The sequence below is a fragment of the Oreochromis aureus genome, linkage group 3 (genome assembly GCF_013358895.1).
Source record: "Oreochromis aureus strain Israel breed Guangdong linkage group 3, ZZ_aureus, whole genome shotgun sequence".
NCBI lineage: Eukaryota > Metazoa > Chordata > Actinopteri > Cichliformes > Cichlidae > Oreochromis > Oreochromis aureus.
Window position 1 is genome coordinate 72,710,428 of NC_052944.1, and position 24,425 is coordinate 72,734,852.

A 24,425-nucleotide genomic window follows, 5' to 3' on the forward strand; every position below is an offset into this window, starting at 1 on the left:
TCATAACTTATAAAGTTATGAGGGAACAAAGTGCCAGAAACAGACGACACCAGAGTCAGGTTTGGTGGTTTTAAACAGAGCAAGTGCCTTCATAAAGTATTTCTTCATGTTGTTTGAGTATGCGATCAGACCTGCTGGATTTATGATGAATGTTTATTTTTATTTTTCAGTTATAACATATATTTTGAACTTTCATTTTCTTATATGATTTTTTTGTATTGTGTGTAAAGGATTAACAAAAAACCCATTTGTCAAATATCTGTATGTAAAGCAGGAGTGGACAGGAACATGGCTGCTATGGTGTGACAGAGGTGAAGGGCTTGTTGTTTTAAGTGGATCATTTTTCCATCCTGATGATCAGAAGAGTGTTTGAGGGTTTCAGAGATCCTTCAGAACAACAGTAAGTGTTAAAAAAATGATGTTTTTCAACCTTTCTGTAATCTACATCACATTAAATGAATTCAGTGTGTTTTATCATCTGAAAACCCAAAGCCTCTCAGAATTTATCTGACACAATATCAAGAATAAAATCACCTCAGTCACTAAGAGGAAATGTACTCAGTTACTCTTCTGTACTCTGATTACAGTCATGTGATTTCCAGGAAGTGCTGCAGCAGCTGCATGCTCTCTCCCCCTGCAGACTATTTGCTGCTGCTCGTCTTTTCCATGTTTTCTCTGTGTGTGTTTCTGCTGCTTCTTTGTCCCTCACTGTAAACAGATGTACTGAGAGACTCCTGCACTGATGTTTCATAGGAAAGTCCAAACAGCCTCACTGGTTCTCCATAAAGAACAAAGATTTGCTCTCTGTGGCTCCAACACAACTTAAAGACAATCAAAGGTGGACAAAGTTCTCCAGAACAGCTGTGGTTTTATGGAGGCTACAGCTAAATGCTGCCTCCTCCATCATTCACCTCTTTTATTATGACACATTTATATGTAGTTATAACTTCCTCTTTCTTCAACACTTATGGGAAAGTCAAACAAGTAGCTCAGCATTACTTATCATAATCAGTGACTTCATTTGAACCTTGAATTTAATCTTAGTCAGATTTATGAAACTCAGATTCTCAGATTAGACATACCAACTCTGAACAAAGTAGATAATCACAACCAGATAACAGAGAAATGTCTGCTTTGCTCTGATCAGCTTTGCTGTTTGTCGGTGTTTGTGTCTGCAGGTCAACTGTTAAAAACCAAACAGTGTTTGTTTCTGTTAAATAGAATCAGCCTCGTTTACAAGTTAATGTTTCTGTACAGGCGACTGTTGTTGTGATTTGGTGCTATATAAATAAAATTGAATTGAATTGAATTGAATTAAATGTTTCTCCAATAAATCAGAAATATAATTATTTTTGTTTCAAAAGTTTTTCTAACAGAAAGGTGTGGAGGTTTAACAGTTTATGTTTCAGTTTGACATTGTGGTCATGCGAGATTAACGGTGACAGCACTACTCTATATCTTATGTATATGTTTTATATGATTGTTCTTTCATTATAAAGCATTTTTGTGTGAATTTATGGTCCTTGTTAAGGACTATATTCACATATGAATAGAAAAACAAATGTATTTGTATAAAATTAAAAGTGAATTATTTTAATAGTTGGAAATCTTCTTAATGACCTTTGTGGGCCTGTAATGAGACAGCTAAAATGACGTTAACTCCATAACCCCATTAACGCAGCAAATCTCTGTTAGCCCGTTAACGCAGATCGCCTGGTGAGTGGGGCTGCACGGCGCTAACACATTAACGCAGTTAGCTCGTTAACGCGTCACAGCACTAATATAGAGATGAAAAATAAACAGTTTCCTATTTAATCTTCACTCGCTGTCAGCACAGAGACAGGAAGTTAACATTCAATGATTCCCCTGGTTACACTTTAACTTCTGTTGAGCTTTCATCAAACTGGCTCTTTTAAATGATCATGCTGACATATTTCGGTCTCTGTTCTTGCCTCAGAGGAGGAAAAATACACAGGAAAATTGGTGACTATACTGTCCCTTAAATGTATTTTTTATTAATTCACTTATTTTGTGACTCAAAACATCTCAGTGTTCAGTGAAATGAGGAGTAACAGATGATTTGACCTTTGACTTGTGAGCAGAGTAATCATTTCAGGTGCCAAATCTGCATGAGGCACAGTGCTAGCTACTGCTAAGACTGATGGTATTTTTCTGCATGTTTAAATTGAAGTACATTAAAAACAGAATAAAGCAAAAAGCAGATTCTGATTTTATTTATTTATAAAATAAAACATGTTGGTTTGTTGTCTGAGGGCAACAATGTGCATTCAGGCCACTTTTGTTTGGGCAATAATAGTAAAGCAGTGGTTCTAAATGCTGGTCTTTGGTACGGCTCGTTTTAGGCTTTTACGTGTTTCCCGACTCCAAAACACCTGATTCCAAAGATCAGTGTGTTATCAGGCAGTTGTAGCTCATAATACCCAGTTGGTCATTTGAATCAGGTGTGCTGGAGCAGGTATGGGGACCAGTTTTGAGAGCACTGAGTGATGGGATATGTAAGCAATCAAACCATGCACTAAAACAAGCCTGTACAAATTGCAGAAAATGAGCACAAGAACATGTCATAGGAGGACAGAATGAAGGGAGATGTAAAGTCCCAGGATGTAATGGTGCTCCAAATGTCAAACAACAAAAATGTGATGTCCACCTCTGATTGATAAAGTTTCACACATTCAGACACACAGAAACACAAAGACAAACACGATCACACATACAGACCCTTGCATCATGCATGATATTGCACACAACCTGTGCCCACCTGATCCCAAAGTGTCCTTGTGCAAGATACTGAACTCACTTTGCTCCTGAAGTGTTTCTCAGAGTGTGAATGTTAGATAGGAAACATGTATAAAAGGTGCTTGTGTGAATGAGGCATGTTGCATTAAGCACTTTGATGCTCAAGTACAATATAAAAGTGCTATATAAAAACAGTCAATTTACCATTTATTTAATTGTTTTATTAAAAAACTTCTATGAAAATCAACTTGATGTTTGTTTAAAAAAATTACAATTTTCAATCAGTTAGTTGTTTTTTTCATAAATTTACTGAATTAGAAAACTGAAATTTTGGGAGCCGCATTACACATTTATTTATTGCACATTTATTGATTCAAATATAAAGCAGGAGCTCCAAACTCCAAAAAAGTTCAGTGACATATTTTTTTCTCTAAAAAACTTTAATTCATGCCAAAGAGGATTAAACTCTTTCAGTCTGTTAGACTGGCACAGTTAACCACAGGTATGTTACTTATGAAGCTTTGAAATGACTTTACATCCAAACGAGACGAGTATAAAACAACAGAAAGAAAAATAATGGAGCTCCAAGTTCAAATAGAGCTGATGAATGTGCTGAACACCAAAGAGGAAATCTGATATGATTCACAGACAGACACATGATTGTACTGCTGAACCAGTCTGACCAGGATACTGAGACACACAATCTTCCATCAATTCCATGAGCACAAAACAAGAAGAGGACAGGAAATAAAAGGTGTTCTTAGAATAAAAGCAGACAGAAACAGTAACAGATGCATGTGTTGTTTGTCAGTAAATGTGAGCGACACTCTGACAGGCTGTAACTTGTACTGGACAGTCTCCTGTCCCACATGGTGATACGCTGAATTATCAGAGCACAGATCAAACATCCAGGGCACCTCTGCTTGTTCCTGTTCTCTACATCACAGACATGAACCTGCTGAAGTTTACTCACATTATTATACATCATACTGATCCTCACACACTGAACAGAAACCACATTCTGTCTTCAGACTGTGACAGGTGGAGTGGGTTTCCAGCCCCCACCCGTGTGTACTTCAAGGACCTGAAAATATTTATTGTATTTCAGGGTTTCATTAAGTTATTTGACAGAAAGATCAGCTGACTGTGAGGGCTCAGAGTCAGCTGTGACTTTGTTTTTGTGGTATTTGTTTGTCAAATATGTGAACTCACAGCTGATAGGTGGAGAGGAATGTGGTTGCTAAGGTGATGCTGTGGGTGCTGATGTCACAGATCTGAGGTGTGTCTGTTTAAAAACAGCTGACAGGAAATACAGTTCAGTTTGTTCTCTGGATGTTTAGTACAGAGGTCCGTACTTACTTACTTTACATTTTTAAAATATTTATTATTTCTTTTTTTCCATCATGATGATCAGAAAAGACTTTGAGGATTTCAGAGATTCCTTCAGAAGAACAGTAAGTGTTTAAAATTATATTTTAGAGTTTTTAGGGACAAAGGTGAACAAAGTTGTCTGTGGTTTTATGGAGGCTCCAGCTAAATGCTGCCTCCTCCATAGTACAATATACATTTTTATACAGTGACGTCATTTTGAAGTCCTTTGGCTGATGATGGTCTTTAGTATGTAGCTGATGATTGATGATGAGAGAGGTTATGTTTGTGTTGTTCTGTGGGGATCATTCAAGAACTGAACCTGTTAAACACTCAGCTTTACGTTTATGATCGTCCTACAATAATATCTACCAACGTTCACACTAACACAACTTCCTTAAGAGACCTCGGAAGTGTGGACGTGGCACACAGAGAGAGATCTTTATTTAATCTTAAATTTAACCCTTTCATACATGAATTGTGACAGCCTCAGACAGATTTTTTTCTATTTGTATTCATCTTTAGGTATGAAAAGATGAATACAAATACTTAAGAAAAAATCCTGATTGAGGTTGTCATAATTCATGCATGACAGGGTTAAATAACAATAATTACAATGAAACACACATCATACATCTATAGTAACCTTAAACAATCAGTGAGTGTCAGGGTAAGGAGTGACACATCAGTGTCCAGTGTAGTGGTTTATGTGCAAGTATATCATCAACACTGACACAAATACAAGAAAACAGCCTTTGAATAGCTGTAACTGTAGTGACCAGTATGTGTGAAAGGGTTAATCTCACGTAGTCAAGTGTTAAAGTCATGTTCTGTTATTGACTGAAAAAACCAACAGACTCAGAGATTTAGAACAAAGTAGATCATCACAGGTAGATAACAGACGAATGTCTGATTTACTCTGATCAGATTTTGTGTTTGCAGGAGAGATTTAACTGTTAAAAACCAAACAGTGTTTTTCTCTGTGAAAGAGAATCAAGTTATTATGTCTCAAATAAATCATTACATTAAAATTCAGCACTTTTCTTATGACGCACTTTATGATCGTCCGACAGTCCAACCTACCCTACGTCACTTTAATGCGACTTCCTGAAGACACATCGGAAGTGTGGAATTTGAACGAGTGACTGAAAACATAAACTTTCAGCACTGTATAAACCTTAGATGTAACCTCATGTAGTCAAGTGTTAATTTTAAGGTCTGGTATTCACTGAAAATACCAACAAATTCAGACATTTAGAACAAACTAAGAGTCAGATCGTCAGAAACAGAAATACGGAAATGTTTCCTGTAACTGCGTCGCTCTGCTCGACTTTGCTGATTGTCGGTGTCTTCGTGTTTGTCTCTGCAGGTGAGGTTTATAAACCAAAGAGTGTTTCCCTCTGAGATAAAGAGGGATGCAGGTTACCAATACTTCCTAAACATTTACTTTCATTTTGAATCAGTTTATCTGTGGGAAGATGTCACGATGTTGGGTGGAGTCGCTTGGTCAGTGGTGCAGTTTGCAGCACAGAGACAAAGAAGTAAATATGTGTGTCTGTGTGATGTGTTGTAGTGTCAGGAGTCAGTATACAGCTACAAAGCTTTTTGTTCAGTGTATACAAACAGCTGTAGCTCCATAAAGGCAGCATGCAGAGACTCACAGTGTCTTATAATGAGAGGCTGCTTTCTCTCACACATTATGTTCACTTATTATCAGCACATGTTTCACTGCATAAGTGTTTATATAACACAGCTACTGCCATCCACAGTAATCTCCTCATTTACTGTAGATACTGTTACAGGCAGCATTCCTTCAACCCTCTGAGTTTCCAACTTAAATTTAAACTAACTTTGACCCTGTACTGTCAAAATATGAGATTTGGGAGCTTTAACAAAAAAAGCACAACTCAAGTTCTAGACAGTGAAAATAAGTAGGTAAATAAAAATAAAATAACAGAACAATTCATTGTATGAAGACATCTTGTTAATATAGAGTAATGATGGTAGTAACTGACTTCTGTGTCAATAATAGATTAAGGTCAGATCTCTTTAGGGGTGCAGTGGTACTGTGTGATATTAACAGCATTTACTGTCATAATGATCACGTGTGTACCTTAGCATCAATAAAAGAGTTTTTTGATTCCTTTTTTATGGATAACATGTACAGTTGTACTATAATTTAATATATGTGCATATATTCCTCACTCCACCTGGCTGCTGAAGAAATGATCAGTTGCACTTTGACTTTTAACCTCTGCTCTCTTTCAGACCAAAAAAGCATCACAGCTGAGTCTGGACAGAACATCACTCTACCATGTCGAGCTCCAAACAACAATATCTTAGCTGTAGAGTGGAGCAGAGCTGACCTGGGAGATGAATATGTGCTTTTGTACAGAGATGGCCAGCTTGTTCCAGACGACCAGCATCCATCTTTTAAGAACCGGGTGGATCTGCAGGACAGACAGATGAAGGATGGAGACGTGTCTTTGATTCTGAAGAATGTGACGATTAATGATACTGGAAGATACGAGTGTCGTGTCAAGGCAGGAAATAATCGCAGGAAAAGAGCTAATCTCAGTGGTGACCCCATCAGCATCATCAGTCTAAGTGTTGATCCTCCAGGTGAGTGAGTAGAGTTGAGTGTGTGTGTGATCAGAGGTGAAGCTGCTTCCTGGTTGTTGATGTTTGTTTCTAAAGATGTTGTTGATGAGACTTTGTAGAAAGCAGCTGGTCTGAGTGATGTGATCAGAGTGCAGTAGATAATGTCTGACAGCAGTTTGAAGAGGAAATGGATTCTGTTCTGTTCTTCACTCATCACCTACCTGACAGCTGACACCTCACACCTGTTTCTCACCTGCAGGTCAGACAGGAGGATCTGTTGGAGTGATCATCGGTCTGATTGTTGCTGCTGTTTTTCTTGTTGCTGCTGGATTTTTCATCTACAGACATATAAAGAACAGAAAATTAATTTAAACTAGCATCCTGATGATCAACATGTTTGAAATGTCTCAGAGCTCATCGGTCTGTCGGTTTCTGCTGTGCTTCTTGTTGCTGCTGTTGTTGGAATTTTGTTCTACAGAAAACATGAACAAACTCAGAATCAGGATTCATACTAGTCTCCTCTTGAAGTGCAGTAGAACTGAAATGTCTCAGAGCGTTTTACATAAGAAGGCTTAAAGATGGCAGCCTGCATCTTTAAGGCAGAAAAGCAAAAGTGAGCCTGACTGAAGAAAGTAAAACAATAGAGTCCAAATAGAAAACTCAAAGAGTTGCTTAATTTCAAATAGATTCCACAGCAGAGACAATGGTTAAATAAGGAGCTAACAGTTCCTCAAGTAAAAGGGAAAAAAACAAACAAATAAAACAGACATTCAACTGAAGGAACACAGTGAAGGACCAGGAGCAGCAAATCTATCAACTGAAAATTGGAAACCACAATTTAAAAAAAAAAAAAAAAATGTTCTCCAGCATCTGTGGGTAATTCTCAGGAAATTAAACCCAAAGTGATCCAAGAAAGATCAAAGACATTTTTTAATCTGCAAGGTGAGAAGTTTAGAGAAGATACTGAATAATGGAAGGTGTTGAAAAAATATTATCGTGTAATGGAATTTCTTTTACTTATGTACTAATCACATTATTTTATTGTATAATGCCTTGGTGCCATTGGATTTTAACATGTCTGACACCCATACTGTAAGAAGGAAGTTGGGGGAAGCAGACCACTCCACAGGAAGGAATCTTTTGTCTCTTCGAGGACTCTGGGAGGTAGCAAGGGAGTGTGAACCTTAAGGTGTGAAACAGCTGTGTACTGCCTTTTGTTCCTGGAGAAGGTATTTAACTGAGAGCCACACTAGGCTCAGGAAGACTCTGCTGACCCTGCCCCGTGGTCATGCAGGCTCTCCATCAAGCTTGGTTGTCTGTTCTGTGTGTGTTTTGATTAAAGAATGTTAGCTACCGCTCACCGCTCATCTGCAGGCTTTATTTAATGGAAAATTTCCACAACAATCGCCTACACTTTACTGTTAGCATTTCATGTTCTTTACATCTATTATTATCAATTTACTGCTAACATTGAGCAAATATGGCTTCTGATCTATTGTAATATTGTAAATTATTGTTATTATCAGTAGTAGTATTCTGTTTTGATGATATGTGGTTTCAAACACACAGGTTTTCATCATTTGATTGTATGTTTGGTCTGAGGCAGCTAAATTAGTTTGTAGAGAAAAATTACATGTCAGATTTGTGTTTGTGAGGTTAGCCGCTCTCATGAGTTTAACATGTTCATATTTTCAAACGAAAGTTAGTAAATCCTTCACATTTGTTCCTTTCACAATTTGTTTGAAGCTAAATGTTATTTCCATTGATGTCAGCAATTTACTCTGTTCATGGATTGCTTTCTCATCAGTATTCATGAGTTCAGTGAGAGCTCAGGTGTGTTTGCTAATAAAGTTCTACTATAAAAAAATAGTGCTGTATTGTGGTCTTAATCAAGTCTTTGGTCATCTGTTTCTTCGGGCTGTTGAAGCAGATTTTCTCTGAGCAGAAATCGACAAGAGTAAGACTCAAATAATCCTGAGGCTCTCTGTCCTGGAGCAGATTGAGAGATCACGGTCAGATGAGTCTGTAACAAGGATGTTTCACTCTGAAGTCATGGGTCCAAAAGAGAACAGAATAGGAACATGTCAGAAGTTTGTAAGTTGTGGGGGCTCTAACCCTGGTTCCTCTCTCATACCTGTGTTGTCAAGTGTTGGGTCAGCCTGTGGTTGTGGTTTTACTGGTGTTACTGGTTCTGATGGTGAGACGATGTGTTCATAGGAAACCTGAAGCTGGATGTACAGTGGCTTGCAAAAGTATTCGGCCCCCTTGAACTTTTCCACATTTTGTCATATTACAGCCACAAACATGAATCAATTGCACTGGAATTCCACGTGAAAGACCAATACAAAGTGGTGTACACGTGAGAAGTGGAACGAAAATCATACATGATTCCAAACATTTTTTTACAAATAAATAACTGAAAAGTCGGGTGTGCGTAATTATTCTTAATCATAAAATTGACATTGACAACATTATTTTGTTTTGTTTTTCTGTGATTACATAATAAAAGTCAGGACAGCAGTAAGTATAATCATGTGACCTGTAGGCCGTTTCCTGATGAGCGGTCTTAAAAATAAATTCTTTTTCTTGATTACATGTGTGGTCACATTTTTTTAATCATTTCTTGTTATTTTTGTGCCATCCTAAATTGTGCCACAAGGGGGCACCTCCTACCTATTGACCTCACACTACCTGTCAGTGATCTCACCTCATCTGTTTTTTTTTGGGGGGGGGGGGGTTTTTTGTTGTGATCAAATATAACTGTTGGCAGCTCTCTTTCCAGTGACCTGTTACATAATAAGAATAAGTAGAAAAAGAATTCACTGCAGTTAATCTCAGTATGTTTGTGTGAGGCATGTTTGTATATAATGGGAACCCAAAGATCTCTCTTCCCCCTATTTATTTTCCTCTACTTTATAACACTGACTTTAGTAGCTTGTGGTTAGAGTTTACTGTTTTAGCTCATGTCCGCCTCTCTCACTGAAGGTGATGTTCATGTTTCAGTGGTCTTTTTTTTTTTTTGCTTTAATTCAAAGGGGTTTGTCTGACAGCTTTTCAGAGAAGAGAGAAATGTTTTGAGGGCATCATAAATTTAGCCCTTTATGTACGCTCTTCTTTTACTGCTTTTTGTTTTTATGGAAAGTTTTTGATGTTTAATGTTTTAATTCAAAGTGTTTTATCAACAAAAAAACTTTGCCACTTGCATCTTTTTAAGGGTAAAAGATAAGTCACTTAAAAAAGAAAAAAAAGTGTTCAGAGGAAGAGGGCGGGCTTTACTTGGTGTCAGTGAGAGAAATGAAAAAAAGCTCAAATGAGTGAGAAGGACGATGAAGGAAACATCTGTGCTGTGTCTGCTCTGTAAGTAGAATCTCTGTGTTTGTTTGAATTCTTGTACTTTGACTGTCTGCTCTCCTGATAACTGATGATGGAGGAGAAGACATGAAAAACAAATCAGGCTGAATTCAAGTTCAAAACACCACGAGGACCAACTGCAGGTCTGAACTGACTCTTTATCTTTGCTCAGGAGTCGAGGAAACACAGCAGGCAGTGAAAAGATCAAATCATTCACTCATTATATCAACACAGCTGCACAGTGGACACATGACTTTACTGTGTTATCTAAATGTAATGGATATTTTGTATATACTCAAAATGTCATTGCTCATAATTATAATGATCACTTTAAGAGTTGTGTTTTTATATTAAAAAACAACATGATGGGTTTGAAATGTCTGAACTCCACTCAGTCAACATAAAATAAGTCTTCAAGAAATGTTTGGATGCTGTGAAATGATAATAAAAAGCAAAGGTCAGTAAATTATGTCTAACAGTACAGGTGTCACAGAGATGAGGTGGTCAGTGTCTGTAAGCTTCCTCCACAGTCCAAAAACATGTTTGGTTAACTGGTGATTCTAAACTGGCTGTAGGTGTGAATGTTAGTCTGTGATGGATGGATGATCTGCACTCACCTTATAAGAGCTGTGATAGACTCCAGCTCTCCCTCAACACTAAATTAGATACATTATTAGGAAACATGGAGAGATCTTCAACCAAATTATTTTAAACATGTTGCTGTCATCATAAATAAAATGAGCAGATATATCAGAGAGAGAGACGAGTCTTTGTCTTTGTGTTTTTGTGTGGAGTTGTTCTTTATGTTCACCTCAGATCAACCTGAGTCTCATTTCTCTTTAGTTCTGATCTCACTGCTGAGCTGCACAACAAACCAAGGTCAGTAACCTTCTTCTGTCACAGTTTAAACCTGAGAAATGTTCACAGATATGACCTGATTGGGTTCATGTTTTAATTTTTATGTCAGATGTAAACCTGATGAAATTAGGAACTAATCACCAATTGTTTGGTCAAAAGTTTAACAGATCATTAGTTTTTAATTTTAACCCTCACAGCTCGTCTGACTGTGAGTCCCAGCAGCTCTCAGTTCTTTAAGGAAGTCTTTGTGTCTCTGAGCTGTGAGGAGGACGACAGCTCTGCTGGATGGACTCTGAGGAGAAACACAAGCAAACAACAGAGGACTCAGTGTGGAGATGGGTGGGGAAGAGGGACCCGTTCTTCATGTAACATTAGTACACTATTCACTTTGGACAGTGGAGTTTACTGGTGTGAGTCCAGAGAGGGTCCCATCAGTAACATGGTTAACCTGACAGTCACTGGTAAGCTGAGTGTGTGGAGTTAGTGTTGATGAAGCTGTGTGTAAATGGATGAAATGCTGTAGTTTGTCTCTGTGTTGAGGTGGATCAGTGATCCTGCAGAGTCCTGTCCTCCCTGTGATGGAGGAGATGACGTCACTCTGCTCTGTAAAACAAAGACCACTCCCTCCAACCTCCCAGCTGCTTTCTATAAAGATGGCTCCCTCATCAGGAAGCAGCCTACAGGTCACATGACCATCCAGCATGTTTCCAGGTCTGATGAAGGCCTCTACAAGTGTGACATCAGCGGTCATGGAGAGTCTCCATCCAGCTGGATCACTGTCACAGGTGACACACTCACCTGTCTGTGTTTCTGCAGCTTTCAACATTCACAATGTGACGACAACTTAATGACTGTGTTTGCTTTGTTTTAGACAAACACACCACCACACCTCCACCTACATCCACACCTCCACCTACATCCTCCTCTCCTCTTGGTTCCACCTCCATCACTCTTCCTCCATCACTCTCGCCTCCTGTTCTCTCTGTGTTGTCATGTGTTGGATCAGTCTGTGTTGTGGTTCTACTGGTGTTACTGGTTCTGCTGGTGAGACAATGTGTTCACAGGAAACCTGAAGGTGAGACTCAGAAAACTGCATTTCAGATGTGTGGTTAATATAATCGCACCAATTATATATTTATATTTATATACACTCATATTTAGTTTTTATATATGTTTTTTCTAAATTTCAATTCATCCGTACTCATATTTTCACAAATTACACATGCATTTTTTCTTCTATTAGAGTCATGTTCCAGTACAGCTGGGCATACACTGTGCAATTTTTTTTTCAGTCGCGTTATTCAGCTTCTGCTCAAACTGCACGATTGACTCGCAGGGGTGAGACGTTCGTAGGTCACAATGCAGGGTCTCACACTATACGGCCTGATGCTCTGACCTGAGTGCTCACACTGTACGTCCATAACAAGACGCTTGTAACACAAAACATGTCTCTCCCTCTCTGTCTTTCACTCACACAGACGCGCACACCACCGCCATCAACTTTGCTAAATTGCTAATGAGAGACATTGACCAGGAAGCTGTGATTGAGCAGCAATATCCATCCAACTCTTTTCATGGTTGTTGTGGTCGTGATAATTTTGTGAGGCCACATCGAAAAGGCTCAGATGAGTTTGCCAAAGTTCTACAAGTTGTGCCTCCATCGCTTGTGTCCAGATCACACACTGCACTGCTGTGCTGCTCCGTGTTTTCGCTTTCATTTTTGTTTGCGCGTGCGCAGTGTGAGAGGCTGCGTTGACACACTCACGACGGCTGACAGGATTTCAAACAGGTTTGATTTTCTTGCAACCATATGATTGTTGATCGGGAGATGGTCCTGAGGTGTTAATCGCTTCTCATTACCCCATGTTTACTACATAATGCACACGATTAAGGCGAAACCCGGGCCGATCCCCAAAGCGGGCACACGATTGAAAAATCGTCTCAAAATGGGCCAGAAATCGCACAGTCTATGCCCAGGTTTAGACTCCTTACTTTAAAACATTTTACTGTTAAATTTAAAGCATTTTACCAGATCAGGATTGAAATGCAGAAAATGACAACATGTATAGAGCTGTAAAATATTTAATCCTCAACAACCAAACAGAGGTAATACCGGGTGGCTTCAACAATACAAAGTTCAGATGTCCAGATCAGGGACTCCAGTTATCTTAGGTGAAGCCTAGCAAACAGCTAGCAGCTACAGCTGCCTGTGTCAGCATCCACCCATCAGTCAAAGAGGTTACACTGCTAGTAAAGCAAGTATAAGAGTTAATACAGTTCAAACAGGGAGAGTGGGACCATAGTGTTGTATTTCATATATTCGCTTGGCAATTGAAAGGTTTAATCGGGTGGAACTCTGCCAAATCAAGCATGCGCAATATAACTTTCTCACAAGTTTTAACAGCTTGTGAGCAGCCAACTGTACCTTGTGCTACAACAATTTAAAGGTATATCAGCTCATCTGTTTATTAGTTGAAATAGAAAAACAAACATTTTATTAGTCTGACACTGGATTTTAACCCTGAAATAATTTTTTAAATTTTATATGTATACTCAATTCATTAAATGATATGTTTTTATTTGATTTATTTCTCCAAACTTTAGTAACGCGATCAAGTTTTTAAATTCTGTAAACTTTCACATTGTGCTTATTGAGCTCTGTTCTTTGCATGCTGACCTCTGTGTTTGTTGTCTGTGGTTAACAGAAGCTAACACCTCTGCAGTTGTTTCCTGTTTATGATTTTTTTAAAAATCAAATGCAGGTGTTGCTCAAAGAGTTGTTAGGAATAAATAATGATTAAACAACATATTACGTGAACTTCTACTGATTAGTTTTACTCATCCCACTTTTTAACCAACTACTGTTTTATATTTACATGATACAAACATTTTAAATTCCATTCATGTCAGTGATGTTCTTTGTTTTTTCCCTGCAGTCTGCTCATCAGTGAGAACAGAAGACGTCAGTTATGGACAAATTATCATCAAAGACAAGAAAGCAAGGTCAAGGACGAGAGGTACAGCTGCTCTTGTTTGTCTCATGTCTGCTGACTGTTTTACCCAGTAAGCAGCCTAGCAGCAGCATTTTATAAACATGCAGGGGATTCAGGGCAAGTTTACTCAGTGAAGAAAAACAAAGAATTACAGAAGCTGATAAATGATTGAGCTAGCTCCTGTTTAGAAAACTCAGTTCAATTCAATTTTATTTATATAGCTCCAAATCACGACAACAGTCGCCTCAAGGTGCTTTATATTGTACAGTGTATCATATAATAATAGATACAGAGGAAAACCCAACAATCATATGCTCCCCTATGAGCAAGCACTTTGGCGACAGTGGGAAGGAAAAACTCCCTTTTAACAGGAAGAAACCTCCGGCAGAACCAGGCTCAGGGAGGGGCGGGGCCATCTGCTGTGATTGGTTGGGGTGAAAGAAGGAAAACAGAATAAAGACATGCTGTGGAAGAGAGACAGAGATTAGTAACAGATATGATTCAATGCAGAGAGGTCTATTAACACATAGTGAGTGAGAAAGGTGACTGGAAAGGAAAAACTCAATGCATCATGGGAATCCCCGGCAGCCTACGTCTATTGCAGCATAACTAAGGGAGGATTCAGGGTCACCTGGTCCAGCCCTAACTATATGCTTTAGCAAAAAGGAAAGTTTTAAGCCGAATCTTGAAAGTAGAGATAGTGTCTGTCTCCTGAATCCAAACTGGAAGCTGGTTCCACAGAAGAGGGGCCTGAAAACTGAAGGCTCTCCCTCCCATTCTACAAAACAGGAGAAATATACTCTCTTTCTAGTCCCCTGTCAGTACTCACACCCTAATAAATGTGGGTCAGTGGCGTTGAAATCCACTACACTGTTCTCACAGGAATGCAATGTTTCTCATCTACAAGGGTGCAAATAACTGTAGATCTCTGCCAACAGCCAGAATTCAAGTGGTACATTTTTGTGTAACCTACCGTTCTAACAGAAGTTTAGGGGGACCCACATCAAGCTTTCATAGAAAGAAATTAAAAACACCAACTTGCCCAGCTTGGACCAAGCACTCGCAGCTTCAGGTTTGCTAGAGGAATATCTAATTGCCCACACCTGAGCTTATGAAAGGGGCAAAGACCAGCTCTGCCCACCAGGGGCAGTTCCCAGACTCAGGTCTCACCTGTCACAGATAGTTAAAGCTGGGTGTCATCAGCATAGCAGTGAAAATGTATGCTATGTCTTCTAATGATACTGCCATGTATAATGTAAATAGAATTGGTCCTAACACTGAACCCTGTGGAACACCATAATTGACCTTAGTGTGTGAAGAGGACTCTCCATTTACATGAACAAATTGGAGTCTATTAGATAGATATGATACAAACCACTGCAGCGCAGTACCTGAAATACCTACAACGTGCTCTAATCGCTCTAATAGGATATTATGGTTGGATACAAATCCAGGACTCAAAATGCACAAAGAAAAATTTCAAATCAGCTTTATTGCTGAAGATTTGCAAACATAACAAAACCTGACACAGGAAGAAACACCCTAAGAAGACGCATCAGCAGGGAGAATCACAAGAAAGAACACACAGTCATCTAGAGGGACACAGGATAGAGGGAGAACATGATGAAGGACAAGAGAGGACTGAGACAATCGACACACAAATGTGATAATGAGGGAACATCAACAGGTAGGAACAAGGATGAGACAATTAACAGACTAATTACACAAATTAGGCAAACTAACCAGAATGTGTCCACTGTGGTCAGAAACTATCAAAATAAGTTAAGAAATGTCAAATGGAAAACACATGACATGACCTTCACCCAGATAGAAGAGCAAACACAGAGACAGGATATGGGAGCAGACACTCAGACTTGACAGGAGGACAGAAAGATAAACAAACACAGAGACAAGACTGAACCAGACACAGAAACACAGGGAGGAAGGAAATGCCAAATTCTGTAACAAGAAGGTGCAAAATCAATACATAAAATTTAAATGAAACAAAGATAATCAAAAACACAAAACCAGAATTGACCCCAAAATGCCAAAACACAGAACCTTGGATATAACGTCCAGGGACTATGACAGATTAATCTTAAAAGTGGACATGTCTATCATGTCTGTCTAAAAGTGGACATGTGTCTGTCTCCTGAATCTAAACTGGAACCTGATTCTAAAGAACAGGGCTCTGCCTCCTATTCTAGTTTCAAATTCTCTAGGAACCACAAATAAGCCAAGATGGGCAGACAGCAGCACAGATGTGTGTGCTACCTGAGTTTGACCCATGTACAACTTTTTGGCTGGGTGATTGTGTTGGTTATTTGAAGTGTATAAAGTGACAACTGTAAGACAATTGGTCCTTTTGTCTTTTTATAGGTCTGTATGTAAAACCACAGCAGCTACTTCCTGTTGTTGATTGTAGTCTGAACCTGATGAGACTTTTCACCACAGAGTTCTGGTTTGCCCAATAACAGTGTTCATGTTGTGAGAACCTTCCTGCTTGGTGCTCTGCGGTGAAGTGTGTCAGACTCTGCTGAGAGAAGGTGGCATCTTTGTGGTTGTGCATGTCCTTCTTCACACAAAGAAGTGGAAAAAAAACTGAAAACCACCATTTAATCGCTGCATAACGACAATTAAAAAAGAAAAAAGTTTTACCACAGCTGTAATGATATAGGATAACAGGGCTGATACTGTTGCAATTGTTGTAATTTGTGTGTGCTTTTTTTCTGCAGAAAGTAATCCAGCTGTAATCTACTCAGCAATAAGGGCTGAAGATGTTAGTTATGGACACATAACCATCACACCAAAGATGAAAAGAGGTACAGCTGTTCTTTATATCTGACTTTGGAAACAGAAAAGTGTTTCTGGTTTCCATGCTGAGATCAGTTAACCACATCTGGACTGAAACTACAGATTTCAAACTTCTTGGTATCATTTTAGAAAGAAAATTATTTTTCCTATAAACTTGCACTATTCATTTAAAGTAGAAAACAAATCCTGAAGCCAGTAATGAATTAAAATTAATTGAAGGTAATTTGACTTAAATTACCTTAAATGTAACTTGAAACACACGAAATCACGGTTTCATTCAAATGAGTCAAAAGCTGTTCTCAAAATAAGCAGAAGAGCTCTGGTTTAAATGTGGAAATAGCATATCTTGCCACACAGTGAGCGTGAAGGTTTAAGACATATTTTACTTGGGTGAAGTTAAACTAAAGCTGTTCCTACACTGAAGCATACACAGCAAAATCTCCAGTGTTAAATTGACACTAGAGTGTCTATATGGGTCCACTCCTCTGAGTGTTAAATATAACACCATTGAGTGTTAATTGAACACTTTTGACAGTGTTATATTTTTTAACAGTAACATAGTCAGTTTTGAAGATTAACAATGGCTAACACTGAGCAGAGCTGATTTTCTAACACTGGAATATTTCTAATATTTTGAGTTATTTTCCAGTGTTCCAGAGAGTGAGAGTGTGTCATTAAGTGTGTTTAGTTTAAGAGCTAATTGTTTCAGCTGTGTGGGTTCCATTTTTGAGGATTTTTTTTCAGTATGTAATTAAAGTGCACGCAGTATGAAAGGTCTGTGATTTATGTGAGCTGGTTTAAAGTATAAACTGAACTGGAACTGAGGTGGAAACTGGAGTGAACCTCCAATCTAGAAATCTTGTAATCATGTTTGCTGTTGTTTGAACTGTGTGTGTTTGTGTTCAGACTTTGAACCAGAGCCAGACGTCGTCTACTCTTCACTGAAGTAGTCCACCAGTCCAACCACTGACGTCTAACTGGCCACCCCAGCACCTCAAGAGTACAACTATTCATTAACATATTTTTTTATGTTTTGTTTTTTTGTTTCTTTGTTTATTTTTTCATTTATGTAGACTCATATGATTTTTAAAAAATATGTTAATATATTCCATAGGTACAGTAAGTTAATTGTTGTTTATAATACAAATATGAATTCTCAGACTCTTTGCTCTTGTTCTCACAGCAGTAAGTTAGTTTCTCTGCAATATTAATAAACTTTTGTTCTCATGTTTTTCTCACGTGGTTCTGTGGGTTTTACCAAGATGTCACATGGAAAATTTGACTTCTTACGGTTTGGTTGTAGCTAATCGATGCAGTCACTCTTTTTAAAAAAAGCATTAAACCACAGCAGCAGAAACCTTTTCAGTTGCTGTAAACTTCATCGAACAACTTCAGTATAGGAAAAGTTACCTTGATCTTCACTGGGAAGCCACCCAGCAGCAGGGTGTTCAATTTACAGGAAAAATAATAATAATAACCTGAAAATTATTTGGTAGCAGCTTCTTAAATGTCAATCTTTACCATTGGTACTTCACATCCATCCATTCGCTTCCGCTTATCCTTTCCAGGGTCGCGGGGGGCGCTGGAGCCTATCCCAGCTGTCATAGGGCGAGAGGCGGGGTACACCCTGGACAGGTCGCCAGTCTGTCGCAGGGCCAACACACAGGGACAGACAACCATTCACACTCACATTTACTCACACATTCACACCTAGTGACAATTTGGATTATCCAATTAACCTATGCCCTCACGCTGCATCTTTGGACGGTGGGAGGAAGCCGGAGTACCCGGAGGGAACCCACGCAAACACGGGGAGAACATGCAAACTCCACACAGAAAGACCCCGGCCTGATGGTGGAATTGAACTCAGCACCTTCTTGCTGTGCGGCAACAGTGCTAACCACCGTGCCACCGTGCTGCCATTGGTACTTCTGCTAAACAAAAACAAAGTAGTTGCTATGTGTTAAATTGGCTTTCTCTGTGTGGGACAGTCTCACTTCCTGTTCCTGTTACAACACACAGTGTTGTCTTATGTAGCTTATCTGGCTGCTAATTATATTCAAAGTATTCACTCACTTTGCTGCAGCATAGGTCATAAGTTTTCCTAAAGATGTTTTAGTTAATTAGTTGGCGAACTTCCCTTCTTGCTACCTTGATCTTGGCCTCTAGTCTCCTTTTGCATGGAAGGTAGCTCTTGTAGTCAAGCATGTTTGTGATCACTGCTGCCATAGTGTAGATCAGCTGGTTCATAATGCTGCATTCACATCTTTTAGTAGACCTTTATGGTCGCAAATTTTGAAGCCATCCTGATAACCTTCTCCCACCAACGATGTGGAGATCCAAATCCAATTAAAACCAAGACACTCAAAAAGATGCTCTGTAAAAGAGTAGAATTCTTGGAACAGAGTTTAATACACTGAATCATATGAACAGCAGGAAAAATACATACAGACATTTAGCAAGAAAATTACAAAGCAGAAAGCAAGCAAAGCAAAACCCCGGGGTGTACAGCCTTAAGCACAGACAGCAGAGCAACACAGAGACGGACAGGTAGCAGCAGCAGGAGGAAAAGAGCTCTGGAGGTGTCCTCTGGTCCCCTAATATAGGGACCAGTATCCTCGCCCCCTGCTGCTGGGTAACTTTCCCACGCACCCAGGAACAGCAGGTGCAGGGTCAAATACCGGCCAGAGTTCACACCTGGCGCTGGCTGAGGGCCCGGTCCAAAGTGACACCAATAGGTTAACCCTTTGCTTTACCCTCTGACAATAGGTCACAACATGGTCAAAGGTCACACATTAGTACAGCAAATAACATAGTTTTTATGATAATCTTATGATATTAATGTGAATAATACTTGGCCTAACTACATCAAATATATGAGTTAAATGCATTACATAAAAATAAGCACTCCAGTGTAGGTTTATAGTGTGTGTGTGTACATGACAGTGATCTCATTATGTTGTTTTCAGTATCTCTGCTACCATGTAACATTTATTGTGTGCGTGTGTGTGTGTGTGTGTGTGTGTGTGTGTGTGTGTGTGTGTGTGTGTGTGTGTTCATATCGTATGATATTTTATTGTGATGTGTTCAGGATCTCTGTTACAATGTTACTGTTTTGGTTGTGCTGCATGAAAGACGTTGAGTGTGTATTGGAGGAGGTTAGTTACCAGAGCTGGAGAGTGAGTTATTCAGGCGAACTCTCAACAGCATTAACTGCCCTGTTACTGTACCAACTTAATAAACCTCGATGAAGCAAAGATGTCTTGTGCTTAAGACTCTATATGAAAGTTAAAATATATATGTTCAGTGCACATAGATATATAGTGTATATAGTTACATAGTTATACATATCACACAAAAATCCACCACACCTTCAGACTTAGTCTTGCTTACCAGCTACAGAGGGTACAGGTTTCCAGCTTTGCCATGATCCCATCTTTCAGGTCAGCTGCCATTGCACTCAATGCTTCTTCTGTCATATTTGGGGCTTGGTATCCAATCTCTGGTGCTGGTTATGATATCTCCCCCTTGACCTGACGTGCTTGCCATAGCATTTGTGTTGTGATTGCAGTTCCTTCTTCCAATGTTAGAGCGCTTAACTACAAAACCTGATTCATGTTTCCTGTTGTTTGAACTGTGTGTATTTGTGTTCAGACTTTAAACCAGAGCCAGATGTAGTCTACTCTTCACTGAAGTAGTCCACCAGTCCAACCACTGACGTCCACCTGCTAATCATAACTGTTTGCCACTGAACTGGAGCACAGGAGTGTATTGTAATTTTGATTATTATGCATTTGAGACAAAATTAGCAATGACACATCCATACAAATCAATCAAAATACAAACAGGAACTAGTGAATGTGCTTTTGGGTTAAATCTCATATACAGGGATATATGAGAACCTAAGACTAAATTTAAACATTTCACTCATGATCTGGTGAATGTTCTGTGGATACTGCCACAAAATAAAGGATCTCCTCTGGCTTGGCTAGGAGTATCTTCAGAGGATGTGGAAAACGTTGAGGGGAAAATGATGTCTGTACTACAGTGATATTCACAGGATCCTGAAGGTGCTATAGCGCCCCCTGGTGGATAATAGAAGCACTAACAAAAAGTAAATCTGGGGAATCAGTCAGGGGCCACATTGTACCCCTTTTTTTCTTCGCTAGTTAAAACAAAAAAAGATTAAAAGATTAAAAAAAAGATAAAAATATATTTAATTGATTAGCAAATGTCCAGGCGCCTGCAACTTTGAGAGTGGAGGGTTTCTTTCATATTATTCAATCCAACAGCTGACAGAAGAAACTAAAATTTATTTTAAATATGTTCACTGTACTTTTGAATAAATTTGTTGTTTCTCAGTTCATTTTAGAAGTATTGCTGCCCAATCAGGAAGTAAAGTCACGTTTAAACAGTCTGGATCACTGGTGTTCCAGTCGGTCGAGTGTGTCTCTGTACAGCTGCAATTGTAATTTATCACTTTTTCCTCATGGTGGCAGTGTTGTCACACTAAATCATCAATATGTTGCTCTCCACACAACACAGAACACTTTTAAGTGTCAGAGTTTTGTGGTTTTTAACCTAACAGTGAAACTTGTTAGATTTGTTAGATAGAACTGATTCAAAAAATTAGATGCTAGACTCACATAGTTTAATTTTTATTTCTTTGTTTTTATTTGTCTTTGAGTTCAAATGTAGTCTTTCTCAGCATCTGTTGCCCCACAGCCCTGACTACAGAACAAATTCATGAATCCAGCACTGTTCTTTATTTCCCATGACTAATATCCAGAGTGGTTTCTGACGGCATGATGACCACAGACAGCTTCTTCTTTACATCCAAGGAAGCTGCAGTTTTGTATTCTGTTCATTTTGTTTTTCTCTCTTTAAAAGCTGACTATATATTATATTTAAACTCTGTATGTCTAGTGAGGGCGACATATATAGTTTGTAAAGTCACTAAAGTCTAAGTTACCGTAGATAATAATAATAATAATGTTCCATTTTAAGATTTCTGAACTATGTGGTTTTATCTCTCTCAACCATCCAGATTAGGAGAGAACTGAGTTGGATTAAAACCAAGAAGGCAGTGGGTCCAGATGGCATCAGCTCAATCAGATCAACTGTGTGGGGTGATGAAGCACAATTCAACCTGAGATTTAACCTGGGGAGAGTTCCACAGCTCTGTAAAATCTTGTGTGGTATCTGTGCCAAAGTCTCCATGACCTAACATTAGATATCAGCCATGCAGCTCCTTAAAAGGGTCCAGCTGATGTTGCGATGATGATGAAGCGCCGCAGGTTTGCCTGGGATCCCACCAATCACTGCCCTGTCTACCTGGGCCGAAAAAGGAAACAAAAACAAAACATTACACGCCCCAGCTCCTATTACCAATTGCCAAAAATCTATTGTTTCACATCATTTATAAAATCTGTATTGCATTGGTTATAGGTTTAAACCAGGCACTCTGTGACTCTCGTGCCTCCATAGAACTCAAATTAATTAAATTATTCATGTGCTGCCTTTACATGCTCAAACAACTGAATCCATTTCTCTAATTCGAGTTGAACATCCTTGGTGTTTCCAGAATTTTTCATGAGCTCCTTAAATAATAATAATAACAATAACAATAACAATAACAATAACAACAATAATAATAATAATAATGATATAGTTTATTTAAAAATAGCACCTTTCAAAGCACCCAAGGACACTGTACAACAAATAAAAACACAAAAACTGGAAATATACACAAAAATAAGAATAACAGATAAAAGTTAAACATGAGCAATTTTAAACAGATGAGTTTTGAGGGTGGACTTAAAAAGAGGAAATGAACTAATATTTCTGAGGTCAGGGGGTGAGGAATTCCAAAGTCGAGGGGCAGAGCAACTAAAAGCCCTGCACCCCATTGTAATCAGACGAGCGGAAGGAACAGAGAGAGAAAGTGAAGATGAAGATCTGAGGCACCGGGATGGGAGGTTCATCTGTACTAAATCAGAGAGGTATGGTGGAGAGAGAGAATGAATAGCCTTAACTGTATAAAGAATTATTTTAAAATGGATGCGAAATTTAACCGGGAGCCAGTGTAGCTGCTTCAGACTTAGGGAGATTTGGTGGGTAGAGGAAGTCCTAGTAATAATACGGGCAGCAGAGTTCTGGACACGTTTGAGCTTGTTAATGGATTTTTGTGTAAGGCCAAATAATAGTGAATTACAGTAATCAATTCGAGAGATAACAAGATTATGGACGAGAATGGCAGTGGCATGAGGAGTGAGGAAAAGGTAGAGGCGATTGATGTTACGGAGTTGAAAATGTGCTGCAAATGTGACATTATTGATATGTGAATTAAAGGATAATGTGCTATCGAGAATGACACCCAAGCTTTTCACAGAGGGAGAGATAGGGACCAACGAATTATTGATAGTGAGAGAGAAATTGTTAATTCTGGATAGCAATCATTTAGTGCCGACCAGGAGGAGTTCTGATTTATTGCTATTTAGTTTAAGGAAGTTGGAGGAGAACCAGGAATTGAGTTCAGCTAAGCAGAGGGTGACAGAGGGTGGAGGAAGAGTAGAATCAGGTTTGGTAGAGAGGTAAAACTGGGTGTCATCGACATAGCAGTGGAACTGAATGTTATATTTACAAAAAACGTGTCTGAGTGGAAGAAGGTAAATGATGAAAAGCAGGGGCCCGAGGACAGATACCTGGGGCACCCCAGTAGATGAGAGTAGAGCAGAAGGCTGAGAAGTGAAGGATTTTAATTGAATGAACTGAGTGCGGTCAGACAGGTATGATTTAAACCAGGCTAATGGAGTATGAGAGAGGCCAATAGAAGCTAATCTGCTAAGAAGAATGGGATGAGAGATGATGTCAAAGGTTGCACTCAGATCAAGGAGAATAAGTATGGAGAGGAGACCAGAATCAGCTGCCATAAGAAGATCGTTTGTTATTTTTATAAGAGCAGTTTCGGTGCTATGCAGAGGACGGAAACCAGACTGGAACTGTTCGTAAAGGTTATTATCAGTTAGGTGTAGATGGACTTGTGAAGCACCTATTTTTTCAAGAATTTTTGAGAGGAATGGTAGATTGGAGATAGGACGAAAATTGTTAAAGTTGTTGGGATCTAGACCTGTTTTTTTCAGGATTGGGGTGATGATGGCAACTTTGAAAGAAGCAGGAACAGTTCCAGTCGTGAGTGAAGAGTGAATAATAGCAGATATGAGGGGAAGGAGAGGGGGTAAACAGGCTTTGACAAGGACAGTGGGGATAGGATCAAGCTGGCAGGTAGAAGGCTTTGATTTGTGGATGAGATAAGCAATATTAGTTAAAGATGGAAGTTGAAAAACAGAGAGGAAGTGAGAAGGGGGTGGAATTAAGACAGAGGAGCTACATTGAGCATTAGGGACCAAGTCTAGGTGTATTTTATCATTTTTTTTCAGTGAAGAATAGCATTAGAAAGTCGCAGAAGTTTGATGAATAGAGATGAGTGAAGTTGAATAAAGAGAATATGGTCTTGGTGGAGTTCATACTTGAACAGACAATGGTAGAATAATAGGCAGATTTGGTTTGACTGATACATTCCTGATAAAACAGAACATGGTTATTAAACATATCCTTATGAATCGTAAGGGCAGTTTTCTTAGAAAGACTTTCAAGCCGTCGGCCTTTAGCTCTCAACAGTTG

At 39.0% G+C, this 24,425-nt stretch overlaps 1 protein-coding gene across 1 annotated transcript; it reads left to right on the forward strand.

Moving 5' to 3' along the window:
- Window positions 1-5,355: 5,355 nt before the first annotated feature.
- On the forward strand, window positions 5,356-7,720 carry LOC120437531 (coxsackievirus and adenovirus receptor homolog). The gene is made up of 3 exons (XM_039608106.1): window positions 5,356-5,494; window positions 6,394-6,747; window positions 6,986-7,720. Exons 1-3 carry the CDS (start codon window positions 5,425-5,427, stop codon window positions 7,096-7,098), a joined length of 537 nt encoding a protein of 178 aa, XP_039464040.1. The 5' UTR covers window positions 5,356-5,424; the 3' UTR covers window positions 7,099-7,720.
- The last annotated feature ends 16,705 nt before the right edge of the window (window positions 7,721-24,425 follow it).